This window comes from Peromyscus eremicus, chromosome 5 (assembly GCF_949786415.1).
Source record: "Peromyscus eremicus chromosome 5, PerEre_H2_v1, whole genome shotgun sequence".
In the NCBI taxonomy this organism is placed as follows: domain Eukaryota; kingdom Metazoa; phylum Chordata; class Mammalia; order Rodentia; family Cricetidae; genus Peromyscus; species Peromyscus eremicus.
Window position 1 is genome coordinate 88274904 of NC_081420.1, and position 16076 is coordinate 88290979.

The 16076-nt window shown below is 51.9% G+C and overlaps 1 protein-coding gene across 1 annotated transcript in view; it reads right to left on the reverse strand.

Moving 5' to 3' along the window:
- Window positions 1–16076, reverse strand: part of Atp2c2 (ATPase secretory pathway Ca2+ transporting 2) — a 59113-nt gene that overhangs the window by 22575 nt on the left and 20462 nt on the right. The window contains exons 3-10 of the mRNA XM_059263051.1: window positions 14767–14883; window positions 11175–11264; window positions 10494–10529; window positions 10323–10384; window positions 6804–6912; window positions 2696–2845; window positions 2555–2623; window positions 2077–2152 (exon numbers count right to left, since the gene is read on the reverse strand). Coding sequence (XP_059119034.1) covers window positions 2077–2152; window positions 2555–2623; window positions 2696–2845; window positions 6804–6912; window positions 10323–10384; window positions 10494–10529; window positions 11175–11264; window positions 14767–14883 — 709 coding nt within the window. The remainder of the gene's footprint in view (window positions 1–2076; window positions 2153–2554; window positions 2624–2695; window positions 2846–6803; window positions 6913–10322; window positions 10385–10493; window positions 10530–11174; window positions 11265–14766; window positions 14884–16076) is intronic.

The window sequence follows — 16076 nt, forward strand, 5'->3', positions numbered from 1 at the left end:
GCACAGGTGTTCATGTGGGGCCAGAGGGCAGCCTCAGCCTAGTTCTTCAGGGTGTGTCTATCCTGGTTTTTAAGATGTGGTCTCTCATGGGGACTTAGGGCTTGCTGATTTGGCTCAGCCGGCTGGTCAGAGAACTGTAAGAATCCATCTGTCTCCGCCTCCTCAGTGCTGGGATTATAAACACACATCACCACACCCAGATTTTATTTTGAATATTCTTTTAAAAGTTCTTAAATTCAAATATCTTTGTGTGTGCATGTATATGTCTGTGTATGTGTGATTGACAGACCCAGCTGGACCAACTCTTCAGGAAGGAGACAACTGCCTGTAATGTTCTCAACTTTGGAGAACATTTTGCCATGACATGTATGTGGAGGTCAGAGGACAACCTGCAGGAGTCAGTTCTCTCTTTTTACCTTGTGGGTTCCAGGAATTGAACTTGGGTCATCATTGTGCTTGGTGGCAAGAATCTTTACTCACTGACTCAACTCAGTGGCCCAACTCAATGGCCCAAATCACTGACTCAACTCAATGGCCCACACCTAACTTCTTAAACGAGAGTTTTGGGAATGGAATCAGGTCCTCATGCTTTCAAGGCAAGCATTTCACAAACTAGCTAACTCACAGGCCCAACATTATTTATTTATTGAGTCAGGTTCTCACTGTGTAGCCTTGGCTGGTTTGGAACTCACTATGTAGACCAGGCTAGCCTCAAACCCACAGAGATCTGCCTGCCTCTGCCTCTGAGTACTGGGATTAAAGGTGTGCGCCACCTCACCTGGCCTCCATCACCATTTTTTTTAAAAAGAAACTTCATCTTGTAGACAAGCCTGCTTGTCCCTGTCATCTCCCTAACAAGGCTCTGCAAGCATGAGGATCTGAGTTGGGACCCCTGGCGCCCACCCCACATAAAAAGTTGGGTATGGCTGTGTGTGCTTCTAATTCCAGCATTATGGGGCAGAGAAAAGCAGATCCCCAGAGCTCTTAGGCCAGTTAGAAAGACTAGGACACCCCCCCTACCCTGGTCAGGGCTGCAGGTAACAACACAGAGCATACGCAAGATCTCCCAGAAAGGGGCTCTGTGTAAATGACCTATGGAAGAGTGCGGGCTTGCATCTGGGACCTGTTATCACTCTCTCGTCCACTCCATTCTCCACCACACTCTTTTCTTCCTGAATAAGACGTTCCATTTCTCTCACCATCCACAAGCCTCTGGTCCAATTCTTTGTTCCAGGACACATGAACTTGGATCTCTCAGCAGGTGCCTTCACTAATCTGAGTCACTCCACTAACAGTGTGGTTATGGGGTCTGTAAAGGCCATCGAGGATGGGTCACTTCCTAATGGTTCTACCTTTGGCTCTCAGTAGGGATGGTAGGGACAGGCATTCTGATCTTCTCCAAAGTTGAGAACATTACAGGCAGTTGTCTCCTCCCTGAAGAGTTGGTCCAGCTGGATCTGTCAGTCACCAGTTAGAGACCACCCCTAGGGAGGCTGATTCACCTTAAGTCATTCTAAGGAGGTGGGAGGAATAATTATCCCCTTAAGGACATAATGTACTTTTTCTCCCTGGAAAATCTGCCCTTGCTGCAATTCTTCACAGAGCCTCACGAGGCAACTCTGATAAGTTGGCCCCATTTCTGAGTCCTTTTCATTCTTCTCTATCTCTTTCTTTTGGGTACTGGCCAAAGCCGAAACATTTTCTCTGGCACTTTGAGCTTTCTTGTTCTTTCTCTGAAGTCACCCCTGACCTTGCCTCTTTCTTCATATGGCTGCTGCTGACCTCCATGGCAGAACATTCTGGTCTGACTCTAGAAAGACACGGATTTCTGTGTTCTTTTCCCCCACCTCCTTCCCCCTGGAAGATGCTCTAGTATTTTCTCTCAAACTCTAATAAAAATATCCTCAAGATCCCTTCCAAGTTCATTTTAAAATTCTTCCATTTATGAGACTGAGAACACAAAGAAGGGACCCCAGTTTTCCTAGTCATGCTTGGTGCCCAACACAGAGCCCCTGAAATTTCACCAGCACGGCCAGCCTTACTCTCCAGAACCCAGCATGAAATAACTCCACTCACCAATGATGCCAAAGGAAAAGATGGTCAGCTGCTTGCCCAGCCTGTCCATGCTCTTCTGCAGCGGAGTTTTAGGCGTCTGCAGGTGGGGGGCGTGGGAGGACAATGGCGTGTTAGAACCCCATGGTTCTTATGACTGTTCTGAGTGACAACTATGTGGGGTACACATGCACATATATTTGATAAACATGATAAGTTTTATTTGGGGGGGGGCACACATGGAGTTCTGAGGACAACTTTTGAGAGTTGTTCTCTCTTTCCCACGTGTGGGTCCCTGGGATCAAACTCAAGTCATCAGGCAGCCCGTGCCCTCACCATCGAGCTTAGCTCACCAGCACACATGCTGAGTTTTAAAATTAAAAACAGAAAGCATGCTCCCGTTTCCCATGGCCTCCCTCTTTCTGTAGGTGAGCAGGCCTGACTCTGGCTTAGAACAACCCTGATAAAAACCCGCGGCCACCCATTGCCCTGTGGCCCTCACCTCTTCTGCCTGCATCATCTTGAACACTTCTCCGAACTGAGACTGTTCCCCGGTTCCGATCACCACTCCCTGTGTGGAGGAGAGAGGGAGGTAATAGAGGGCCGGGAGCTGCATGGCCAGGACCCTGGGGGCTCTGCTTACCTGGCCCTTCCCACACTGCACCAGGGTCCCCATGAAGACCACGTTGCTCAGGGTGCTGAGATCCCCGCCGCCCACCAACGGGCTGTCTGTTTTGCTGCATGGCTCGACTTCTCCTGTGAAACTGGATTCATCCACCAAGAGGTCTGTGACCTGGGGGGCGAAGGTGAAACTCTGAGATCCCCTCTTGCCCTTCAGAGGATCTGAAGCTTGCAACAATACCAAAAGCCCTGTAAGATGTCAAGTGGGGAAGGAGCCTTGGAAACTGAGATTCAGAATCACAGAAGCAAAAATGTTTAGAGCTCGGGGCCCCTGCAGGAAGACATGCAAGTCTCACGCCTTGTTTAATGCTATTTGCAATGTCGGAATTACTAGAAAACGTGGCTCAACTGCTCCTTGGAAAATGTCTTTACCTCTCCAAGCACCCGGGCCCGCTTCTCACCCAGCACCTTCCACCACTGTGAGCCATATGGCATGGTAACCAAAGGCTCCACTCTGTCTGGAGTGAGCGTCTCCAGCAGTCTGTATGCTGTGATTCAATTCCCTCTGTGAGGTGTTAACAGGGTGGAATAGGGCCAGTGAGATGGCTCAGCAGGTAAAGACACAGGGCAGGGAGAAAAGCCCCTTGGAGGAGGCTGGTAGGATGGACAGACCTGAGCTGAGACCTCAGGATGGGAAGGGCCAAGTCCATGGTGGGGCAGGGGGATGAGGACACACAGACACAGTCTCAGGAGCAGACAGGGCCCCCGTGTGTGGAGATAGCAGTGTCTCTGGTATGGAGGTCAGGCCTGGCTTGTAGCTTGGGCCTTTTCTGCCCCAAACAGTTAATTCCCATCCATTTGACCTCAAGGTTAGTCCCCAAGTGGTTGTCTCCAGGGAGCCCTTCCTGCCCTCCACAGGTGGGGCTGGGCTCTTGAATCGCCAGGACTTTCCAGCCTCCTCTCCCAACAGCCACTGAAGAGCTACCTGCAGGGACAGGCTCAGGCCTGTTGCTCTGAGTGCTAAACCCAAGCTCAGGATCAGGTCTGTTCTCTGCACTATCCTTGGCACCCAGCACAGTGCCCTGTGCATAGACACCTTAGATCAGCTGGGCCTGGCAGTGCCAGTCTGTCATTCAGAACTTGGGAGGCTGAGGCAAGAGGACTGAAAGTTCAAAGCCAGCCTGGGCAACTTAGTGAAACCTGTCTCAAAATAAAAGCGAAGCAAAGGCAGGAGATAAAACTCAGTAGGACACGCGGGCTGAGCATGCACGAGGCCATGGGTCCCTGTCTCAGTGCTAGAGGGCAGTGGGCGCAAGGGAGGGGCCCTGGGATGGAAAGAAGGGCTCAGAAAAGGGCCTTGGGCATGGACCCTCCCAAGACACCCACATCCCCATCTTTAGAACATGCAGCTGAGTCACCCAGTTTAGCAGAGGGAACTTGGCAGGTGTGACAGGCACTCTGAAATGGGGAGGTGATACTCTCGAAAGAGTGGGGCAATGGCACCCCGAGATCCTTGGGAAGGACAAATGATCAGAGAGGAGAGACGTGTTGGAAGGAGCCACGGACTGGCACCTCCCATTACTGGGAAGCTGCTGGTCTCTAGAGCTGGGAGGGAGCATGGTCTGCCTGTACCCAGACTTGGGCTTGTTCTAACAGCTGCTGGCACTTGATAGGCAGAAGGGACATAGAAAGACAGTCGTAGCAAAGGGGGGTAAGGACAGCAGATCGGAGTCTCACAGCCAGGAACAAAGCTACCCTGAGGGCCACCTTAGGAGGCAGTATAGCCCTCTAGGCCACCAGGAGGTAACAAGGAACTCCCACAGTGTCAACAGGCTCCTTAAGTATAAACACAGCCACATGTGTTAACACTGGGAAAACACTCTGATAAAGGTGTCTTCATGCAAAGCCAAGACGGCTGTAACATTACCAGGGGGCCGAGTCTGGTGGGCCACTGCTGTGCATGTGGCTCTAGTGGACTGGAAAGCAGTTTGCAGTGTGTGATCATAGAAAAACACTGGTCTCTTCCCAGGAGCCCTGGATAGCGTCTGAATGAGGAGGAGCAGGTATTTGTGGGGAGGAGGGCACAATCTCGTGGGGATGAGGCAGGGGTGGGGAGACACCAGTGGGTCTATGATAGAACTGGGGACATAAGCCACATAGCCCCAGCGTGACCAACGTGGCCGTGCTGGAGGACGAGGACCACGGAGGCTCCCTGCCTTTCCAGGCCACATGTGTCCTCCTATTCTCTCCACTCCCATGAATGCCTGTCCCCAGTGCTAGGACCCCTTGACAAAGCTTACTTGGAGTTCTGACAACTCCATTCAACTTTAGACTCCGCAGGGGAAGAACAGACAAGAACTTTTGCCTGTGTTCCCACTTAGGGGAACAGAAGGTAAGGCTTTGCGACCCCACACAGCCATGCACAAGCTATTGTGGGTCGTGTCCTCAGGCTTGTGAGCCTCCTGTTCCCGGAACTCAGTGGTCAGGGCTGGCCACTCCTGAGTTTCAGAGCTTAGTCGCTGATAAAGGTTTTCTGTTGTGAATAAACAAAGCTGTTGATTGTCCCAGGGAGTTGCAGAATGCCGGCAGGGAGATGTGTGGGGCATGATGGTGTCACTCTTAGCACTGTCAATATGTGCAAGGTGTTACTGAAGTGAATACGAGTGGCAGCAGCAGTCAGGGAGATGCTTAAACTCGTCTAGAGGCCTGTGGTCTACTCAGGGCTACAGAAATGTAAATCAGCCACCAGCAGGTGGACCGTTACAGGTCATGGATTGCCTGTCTGCACAGTAACTCTGTGCCGTCTGGACAAACGCCAGTTATGCCGTGAAACAGAGGGCCAGGACTTAAAGGCCAGGGTTCCCTTGCCCCTCACACATGCTGAGCTTCTTAGGAGCCAGTCAGTGTTCCCACAGTTCTGTATCCATGAAACTATTTAATCCTTCTAACTGCCCCAGGCTGTTATCACGTCCTGTGTTACACATAAGGAAACTGAGGCACAAAGAGGGTAAGCAGGTTATACAGTTAGGATTTCAGGTGCTGAGTTCAAAACTAGGCTTGTGTGTAGCCTCTCTTGTGGCTCTGCCTCTTTGTCTCCCAAGAACACTTGCAGCAGACACGGTTCCTGACCAGACGTGCGGCATCCTCAGAACTCAGTGAATAAATCCCTCTGTCACCTGCTTACTAAGAGTCCAAACAGTACTGGCCTGTTCTTGGAAGGAATTGCCACTCAGGTGACTCTGTCACCCAATCCTTTCTCCAGAATGTAGCATCATGTCATACAGCCCCAGGTATGGTTCTGCTAGATGGTAACTCTGAACCCTTAAGGTGTGGGAGAAGCCAGCCCCACTGGAGTCACCAAACCAGGCCTCAGCTGCACTTGATGGTTCTCTGCCTCAGTTTCCCTCCTTGCTATGAAGCAGCCCATAGCCTCCCCCAGTTCTGCCCTGGATGATTTTGCCATTGTAATTTGCTCTATAAACCACATAACCAGGCTGGGAGATAGCTTCGTTGGTAAAATGATGATTTGAGTCCCAGATCCATGCAGGGAGAAGAAAAAAGAGAAGATGAGGAGGAGGGAGAGGAGGAAGAAGAGGAGGAGGAAGGAGTGACCGTGGCAGCAGGGTGTGGTGGTAAACGCAGAGCTAGGGAGACAGAGACAGGTCCCGGGGTTAACTGTTCAGCCAGCCAAGGCTACTTCGCAAGCCCTGGGCCAGTGTGAGACTGTCTCAAAAACCAAGGTAGACTGTACCCGAGAAATGACACCCAGCACTCACATGATCACACACACACACATGCACAAAACTCCACAAACCAAGACGTGTTAGGCCTGTGCTGGCTGTCCCCCTCAGCCATGGGGCCATGCTCCCAGCTCCCCAGAGGATGCCCAACTATAAGAATAGGTTATAATAAATGTTCTCTCTGTCTCTGTCTCTCTCAAGAGTGAAGAAAATTACTAATATTTTTGGGCCACAGTTGACTGTGGGTAACAAACTGTGAAAATGGAAACCACACAGTCAGGAGCACCTCTGTTCCTAGAAGGTAAGCCACTTGGGAATGGTGGCTTTGGGGGTCTTGTGCCTGCACTCTACCTGCCTGCCCATCAGGACCAGCTGTGACATGTAGCTCACCTCAGTGAGTCGGATGTCGGCAGGGATCCGGTCTCCGATGGACAGGGACACGATGTCTCCTGGAACCAGGTCTCGTGCGAGCATATGCTGGAGCTTGCCGTTCCTCAGGCTGTGTGGGAGAGGAGGTAGAGCGGTGAACCCCGAATCAATCCCTTTGACAAGTGGATTTAGAGACCAACTTGGGGTTTCTATTGCAGGCAAACTCTCGAGACTTTACAGGCTCTATTTTTTAAACTCTTGTATCTCAAAATACGTGGGAAGGCGTATGACTACTGAGAGACCCTGGGTCTCACTTGAGAAATGAGCTATGCCTCCGGAAGCCTCTGCTGCTGGAGGCCAGCTGCTTTATGGCACCCCGGGAAAACACACTTTGACGCTGAGAGAACATACCACCCTGGCTTGGAAATCAGGAAGGAAGGACATCATGGAGAAGGACGTCATGGAAGGCAGGGGGCAGCTTCATGCCTGGGAAGCCCGGCCCTCCTCAGTGCGTAGCCACCTGCCCTGGGATAATCAGTGGCTGTCTGGGCACAGGTTCCAACTGCAATGCCCCCTCTCCTAGTCCCTCTGGCCAGCAGCCAGGGAGAGCTAGGACAAGCTCCCTCATTCCCCCCTATGCTCCAATGGCTTCTCATGGCCTTGGAGGCAACCCCACAAAAATCTGCCACCTGACCTGCTATTTCTGGTTCCATTCAGGTCTTAAACACCTACCCCTTTTGGGGTCTTAGGGTCTTTATAGACCTTGACAGTTAGGGTGGGCATCCCCTTTATCCTGGCAGGGGACACAGTTTTGCTTAGGCCTTTACCCTTCTCCACAGCCACATGTTTATTTAGCTAGTGGGTCACACCTGGGTGTCATCACCAGAGTGGTTCCATCCTTGCCTGTGGCAGGCTTAGACATGAACATGTCACAGAGCTCCAGCTTATGAGACGTCGGCTGGAACTTGCGAGAAAGGTTTTCTTGTCCTGTACACACGGTCTCATCAGTGGGACCTTGACAGTTTTGTGTCTGTGATGTCTGGAGCTGTGGCAGCCATCTTGGCACCACAAGGGAAGCCAGTGTGCAGTCAGAGTGCAATGCCAACAACCCGAAGATGGCAGAGCAAGGAGGCAAGAGCAAGCCCATGGCACCATGTCAATCAACCCCCACTCCGGTCCCTGGCTGTGACACAATGTCATTTCCTTGTGTCCCATGTAATTAAGTTTTCCATTCTTTGCAGCCAAGAGCACCAGGCACACCCCTGCTGCTACATGGCTCTTCCTTCCATGCCATTTCTTCCTCCCGTGTTGTCTCAAGGCTGTCCTTGTCCCTCCCCATCACTGCACAGCCCTGGGGCTGTGGTTGATGTGTGAGGTTTGGGCAGTGGTCACCTGGGGAGCACCAGCTGCTTTCCGGGTGTCCTGTCTCTCAGCTCACTACCCCACCCCCACTCACCCAAGGACCCTGAGCTCTCCGAGACCCGCAGGAGACCCGCAGCCCCCCACTCCTCCCACAGGGATGACCTCATTGCTATGCACCTCACTGTGTCCTCAGCCCTGCTTTCAAAAGAAAATTGTCTCTGGAGTGGCCCCTGGGGACAGCAGCCACACATCCCATTGCTTTAGTATTTAAGCGCGATGTCCAGCCAGGCTCCATCATAGGTCGCTCATGCTCATGCTGCCCAGCTGATGATGTCCCCTGTCTGGGTTTGTGACAGCCTCGTTCTCCAGCCACTGAGTTCAGATATATTCACAGTTCCCTGCATCTTCTAGAATGCTCATCCTGCCTATGGGTTCATATCTCTTGCTCCATATGCCTCTCTTCCTCTGTCTTGCATCTGTCTCTTTCTCTGTCTTTGACTCTATCTTTCTGTGTCTCTCTGTCTGTCTCTCACACTCCCCATAACTGCTGGCAACTTGACTGGACAGACCCATAACCTGTGAAACTTTCTTCCTACCTACAGCCCCAACTCATGTCACGGGTGTTCCTGCAAACTTCACGCGGGGCCCAGAGCTGAGCCAAGTGTCTGAGCCTTCCAACGTGTCCCAGGCCACATGGGGACTCTTGTCCTCATTTTGGAGCAACACAGGGACTGGGGGGACTCTGCAACATTTAGGGCCCTCAGCTGGGTGGGTGGGTGGGGGAAGGGCAGGTCTTTCCTGTGCCTTTTCACAGGCCAGAGGTGACTAGTGAATTCTACACAGTGTCCTTAAAAGCTGGCCCCAGAGCTGTGAGATGGCTCAGCAGGGTCAAACGTGACCACCTGCGTTAGATCCCCTAGAAATCACATGACAGGAGAGACTTGACCCCCAAAGTTGTCCTCTGACCTTGTACATACCATGGTATGCTACATTTATACAAATATATACAAATAAGCAAATGTAAAAAAAAAATTGAAGTTGGCGCCTTATGCACGTAGAGTCCTTTCTGTCCAAGCATCCCATCTTGCCTACACGCTCACTTTAATAAACTCAATAAAATGACAGAAAATGAGGACTCCATCTCCTCACTCAGCCACATTTAGAGTTCTTGTTAGGCACCCATGGCTAATGACCCCACACTGTACAGGGTAAGTAAGAGTATACTTCTAGAAGTTTCTATCGCTACAGGTTGTACTAGGTTGGAATACCGTGAAGGACAGATGGGTGCTTTGTTATTTTCCTTTTTAAACATCATCGACGGGAGCTGGGGATGGTAAATGGCAAAGGAGTAACATGTGGGCTGGCAAGAGGCTGTCACCTGCCCGGAGCTGCTGAGCCAATCAGAGAGCACCTTGTGGTAGTATGAATGAGAATGGCCCCCATAGTCTCGTATGTATGGATGCTTGGCCCCAGTTTATAGATCTGTTTGGGAAGGCTTAGGAGATGTGGTCTCGTTGGAGAAGGAGTGTCACTGGGGGATTCCAAAAGCCCGTGACATCCCACTTGGCGCTCTCTTCTGCCTCGTGGTTGTTGTCTCAACATGTGAGCTCTCAGCTACTGCTCCAGTGCCATGCCTGCCACCATGTTCTCCGCCATGATGATTATGGACTCACCCTCTGAAACTGTATGCCCCAAATAAACTCTTTCTAAGTTGCCTTGGCCATGGTGTCTCTTCATGACAATAGAACAGTAACTAAGACATCCCTCTACACACAGCCCCGCCACAGCCACACCGTGCTTTGTGGCTGGGCCTGTCGCTGCCCCAGGTTTAACTTCCGTTTGAGAACACAGACACCCTGGCCCCTCTCTTCAGGCAAAACTCAGGTTTCTGCTTTATTTCACAGGCTCTTCCCTTCCATCTGCAGCCCCAGGTCACACACCCCTAGCTAGACCCTGCTGCCAGAGCAGAGGCCCAGAGAGATGGAGCCTCCTGTCTATGGTCACACAGCAAGCCACCACCAGGGCAGATACCTGGCCTTGTCACCCTCAGTGAGACTGAGATCACCTTCCCCATGTCACACCACAAAGGAGACAGAGCTAGTCAAGCCTTGGTCACATTCATCATGGCACCTGTCAGCTCCTTCCGTGGACCACAGGCTCACGGAAGCCCCGACTTACCAGTTGCACTCTGGAGGTACCAGCTTGGTCAGCTCTTCCAGAGATTTCTCGGACCTGTATTCCTGGCAGGAAGCACATCAGATGTGCTGTTCAAAGGTGGGAACCCCGACAAGACAAGGGCCCATCACGTCCCGGTGACCCCACCCAGATGGGATCTCAGGATGTACACACCTGGATGAAGCCAACAGTCACCACGATGAGCACGGCCTAGGAGACAGGGTGCCGGGAAGGGAGGGTGTGAACACTACTTCCTGGTGAGGGTGAGGCCAGAGCCAACTACCAGAACACAGGGTCTCTGAAAGCACACTGCTCTCCAAGCCCTGCGGTGCAGACCTGTAATCCAAGCTGCTCAGGAGGCAAGTGACGGATTTGCTTGTTTTTAGTCTGTCCTTTCTTTCTTGGTTCACAATAAACTCCCCACCCCCTTTTCCTTGTGCAGTGACTGGCCTCAGGGGTCGGGGGATGGCTCAGTTGGCAGAGTGCTTGCCTTGTGAGTATGAAACCCTTAGTTTGAGCCCCAGAACCTGAGTAAAAAGCCAGGCATAGTGGTAATTGCAGCCCCAGTGCTGGGGAGAGCAGTGACAGGTGGGTCCCTGGGGCTCACTGGCCAGCCAGCCTGGCCTACATGGTGAGCTCTGGGCCAGTGAGAGAGCCTGTCTCAGAACACAAGATGAGTGCTTCCTGAGACATGACAGCTGAGGTTGATTCTAGCATCTGCATGTATGCACACACGTGTCCCCACATGCATACACACATACACAAACCATGATAAGTTTTGAAAAACACCTGGCAGCAGAGCCATGGCCAGCCCTGGGCATCCCTGCCCAGGGGCTGAGGCTGCCAGTCACTCACCAGGGCGATGCTGATGGCGTCTTCATACTCCTTGGTGAGGACACTCACCACAGCTGAGCCCAGCAGCAGCAGGATCAGGGGGTTCTTGAACTGGAAGATGAACCACAGGGCAGGTCTTCATTTCACAAAGGCCAGTGCAGGCTCCCACCTGCAGCTGCTGGGCAGCTCAGACCTTCATGTGAGGCCAGGCTTCCAGGTCTCCCTGCAGCAGCTAAGGGCTTGGGAAGGGGACTGCTCTATCTGGTGGTATTCCTCCTCTGTAGGAAAGTCCACCATCAACAGCCCTCTGGGCTGATCATGACACTGCCCCATCCAGACCCAGGCCTGACTCTGAGTTGTGTGTCTTGCCTGGCTATACCTCATCCATCCAGGGTTTCCTTGGGATACATGATGGATGTACATCCTGGCTACTATCGCCAAGCACTCCTCTCTTGCCACAACAGACCCCCAGCCTTGTGTGCCACAATCACTCTGCTCCTGCGGTCATCTCTGGGGACTCTAGTGATGTTCCTCTTAGGTTGTACTTCTGATTGCTGCTGTCTGTCACCCCTTTACATGATGACGATTCATGTTACAGAGAATGGAAAAGAAGAACAAATACAGAAACAGGGTCAAAGAGCAGAACCGGGAGATCAGGGAGAGCTTTGAAGGACCAACAAGCATGTCTCCGCCTCTGAGCTTCCCAATGGCCAAGGTGCAAAAGGAAATATGGCCCAGTGCATCGGTACCACAGCTCGTGAGAAGGACTTACTTCAGTGTGTGCTGGTGTGACACGTGAAGGGATGGGCCCCACCCTCACCCCTGAAGCTGTCATGTGTTTATTCTCTGTGGGAGGACCCCAGAGTTGGCTCCAGCCAAAGTCTCGACCTCTCAACATCGGGAGGCACAAAGACATTCTTCTGGTTTTGGGTTATGGTTTGTCTTTGATTCTACTAACCCACCTCTACTTGACAGCTGGGAGATGACAGTCCTGATGTCACAGTCCCTGCCTGCCCTGGATGACCCAGCACAGGGTCTATGGTGTGGTGTGGTGGACAAGAACTCAGAAATCTGGTTTTTCCTGCCTGTCTCCACCACTGGCTCACAGATAACCTGGAGCCACCTGACTTCTCCCGGCCTGTTTCCCAGGGTGCAGACAATGCTGTCTTCTTCTCCTCTCTCCTCCCCTCACTCCTTCCTCTCTATCTCTTTCATTTTGGTTTTTGAGATAGGGGCCCCTCAACTAGCTACATGGTCAAGGATAGGCTTGGACTCTTGGTCCTTTTCATGTTCCAAGTGCTGGGGTCACAGGCATCCACACCACGCCTGGCTATTTTAAGTTTTTTGGGTCAACATCTTAAGATGTAGCACAGGCTGACCCAGAACTCACAGTGATCCTCTGCCTCAGCCTCTGAGTACTGGGGTTACACATATGAGTCTCCTCCGTGTCCAGTTGCTCCTGGCAACAAGAGCAGCTTGCCCAGGGCTCAATAAATGTCCATTGGCCGTGGGATCAGGCTGATACTGTGGTATTTGGTAATTGGTGGAAGGGAGAAATTGTGGCTAAGTAGCTCCAGGAATGGCTCTTGACCTAGCAAGAAGTTTCTCAATCTCCTTGCCAGGGCCACAGATAGGAGAAATGAAAGGGATAGGAATGGGTGGTTCTTTTGGAGAGAATCCACCACACAGTGGGATGCTTACAAGCCCCAGCACTTGGGTCTGAGACACACGGGGTGGAGTCTGAGCTGGCAAGGAGAAGGGACCCGTTCCCCACAAAGCCCAAGACCTACTCCAAAGTACAGATAGACTCATCCAGAAGGCTGCAGCCTTCTCCCGAAGAGTAATGTCACAGGATACAAATGTTTCCTCTCCAGACCCCACCGTGTTCCACAGACCTTTATGAACTATTTAAGGGGACCTACCACCCAAGGCAATGAGTGGGTCTTATTCATACCCCTTCTGAGACTCAGAAGCCAGCCCACCAGTCACAGGGGGAGGCAGAGAAGAGGGTCCCCCCCAGTTGGGGTGGGGAGTCCTGACCAGTGCTGAGGGGAGCTTTCAGTGTGAAGTCTCCAAGTAGCTTAGGCAGGGCAGAGGTTAGGGGAGGGCCCCAGAAGAAATGAAGACAAGATGGATACCTAGCAGAAAGCCAATGGGGCGGAGCTGTCTGAGCCCCAGCTGGTCTGAGCCTCCATCTTTAGGCCTTAACTTCAGGAGCCCCCATTGCCTGAACAATGGACTTTCAGGAACCTTCTGGGCTGGGCCAGAGTCACCTTGGTGCCTACAAGCCAGTTTTGGTGCCAAACAGTCAATGCAGGGCACTGAGAACTGAGTGGTAATCAGCCACAAGGAGAGAGGGGGCTGCTACCTGAACCGTGTAGTTGGTCCTTGAACCAATCAATCAATAAAGCTTTAAACATAGAACCAATCAGAGGGCAGCTGAAGCCTAGGGCAGCTCAGGAGTCTACAAACAGGGAGAAGGGAGGTGTGGCCTGGAGTGAGAAAGGAAGGAAGGGAGATTGAGGACCCGGATGCCTCAGGTGTCAGAGATCTCTGCCTGGTCACGGGGCAAAGCACAGACTTCTAGACCAGAACTGGCAGCCATGGTCATTCCTCTTTCCCTCACAGTGGCTAGACATTTGACTTGCAGACATCAGCACCAGGCCAGCACAGAGCTCAGCAGCTGTGATGGGCTGGTGCTCAGGAGCAGGCCTGCATCACAGCCTACTTCTGGGTGACTTTGAGCCCCTGCACCCAAGATGAGCAGGTAAACTTGAAATTCAGGACCACAGGGAAGTGTGCAAATGTGTGTGTGTGTGTGTGTGTGTGTGTGTGTGTGTGTGTGTGTAGCCAGGGGTCAACCTTGGCTTGTTCCTTGGGGCTGTCCACCTTACTTTTTGAGACATGTCTTTTACTAGTCTGGAACTCACCAAGCAGGCTAGGCTGGCTGGAACCACCTGTCTCTGCCTCCCTGGATCTAGAATTTCAACCGCACACCACCAAACTCAGCTTTTCAAAAAGCAGGTTCTGGAAGTCAAACTCGGGTTCTTGTGCTCATTCAGCAAAAACACTTCACTGAGCTGTTTCCCCAGCCCGACAATAACTTCACTTTTACAGTCTCCTGAGGCATACTTCTAGTCAATTATTTCTCCCGTGGCCTTCTAAAATGCCCGTTTGCCAGGACATCCGTGCCTTTTTTGCTTCCTCTGGCAAAGCTACGTGCCATGCAAGGCCTTTGCCAAGCAAAGACTTCCTGCTTCTCTGTCCCACCCTCTGCCTTTGCAAATGACTTTAGGGGGATGATAAAATAAATTAACACTACTTATTTATTTACCGTTCAGCATGATGTCTGGCTCGTGGCAAGTGTCCCTGGTGCCCATCACGGCAAGTCAAGTCATGGCTACCTATATTTTTAGTCACCTATGCAGGTCTCCTCCTGGAGGCTCAGAGCATCCAAAAGGACAAGACTGTTTACCTTGAAACTCATTCACCCCACACCCCAGGTGGGACCTGTCCAAGGACACCCAGGATCAATATTTAAAGAATGAGTGCTTGGCCCGCCCTTCCTGGCTAGTGCCCCTAGTGAACATAGAGAAGGGAGTCCTGCCCCTACCTGATCCAGGTACTTCTTCCACACGGGCTCAGCATTACCAGTGACAAACTCATTCCAGCCATGGACCAGCCTGCGCTGGGCCACTGCCATCTCTGACAGGCCACTGTCCAGGTCCACCTAAAAGGAGACAGTAGATGTAGGGTGATCACAGTACCGGGTCCAACAAGGGCCAAAGAAACAAGTCACACAGTGGCCTTGAGCCACAGTGTCAGCAAATGGGACTGGAGATGGGAGAGTGGAAAGGTAGAAACAGGGTCTTCTCCTTACAAAGAAAAACTGCAGGGCAGTGGTGGTGACGCCTTTAATCCCAGCACTCAGGAGGCAGAGGCAGCTGGGTCTTTGTGAGTTTGAGGCCAGCCTGGTCTATGGAACAAGTTCCAGGAAAGCCAAGACTACACAGTCACACACACACACACACACACACACACACACACACACACACACACACACGGGGAGAGAGAGAGAGAGAGAGGGAGGGAGGGAGGGAGGGAGGGAGGGAGGGAGGGAGGGAGGAGAGAGAGAGGGAGAGAGAGAGAGAGAGAGAGAGAGAGAGAGAGAGAGAGAGAGCGAGAGAGCAAACCTTGGATATAGCTACTATCTAGCAGCTTTTCAAAATATTAAACAGGATTACCACATGACCCAGTCATTCCACTCTGGGTATACAGGCCCAAAGGCACTGGAAGTGGACACAAAGAGGTGCTTACACACTGGGGGCAGCATTGGTCTCAACAGTCTAAAGGAGGAGGCAGTCTGCATCTGTTGAGGTGAATGGATAAGCCATGTCGTGTAGACTTGTGACAGGGCTACGTAGATTCAGAAAGAAAGATCGTTTTGTTGATGGGTGGACCTGGAGAGCAGAACTGAGGGGGATAAACCTATCCCTAAGAGAAAGGCTATGCAGCTCATATAGGCAGACCGTGAGCAGAGCTGTGAGGCCTGAAGGAGGGAGGTGGAGGGTGCTGTTTAATGAGGACAGAGCCCAGGTTTGCAAGATGGGCAGAACTCCAGAGGTGGATAACGGTGCCATTGGCAAAGAGTGGCAACTGTTCTTCACAAAACATTCACTTAAAACTGTTGAGAAATCCTGGGCTTGTGGTGCACACCTGGGATCCAAATGTTTGGGAGGCCGAGGCAGGAGGATCAGAAGTTCAAGGGCAGCTTCAACTACAGAGTGAGTTTGAGGCAGCCTGGGCTACATGAGACCCTGTCTCAGACACCAAAACAAAACAAAACAAAACATGAATGGTTCAGAGAGCCAGGCATAGTGGGTATACCTGTGACTGCTGTACTTGGGAAGCTGAGGCAGGATT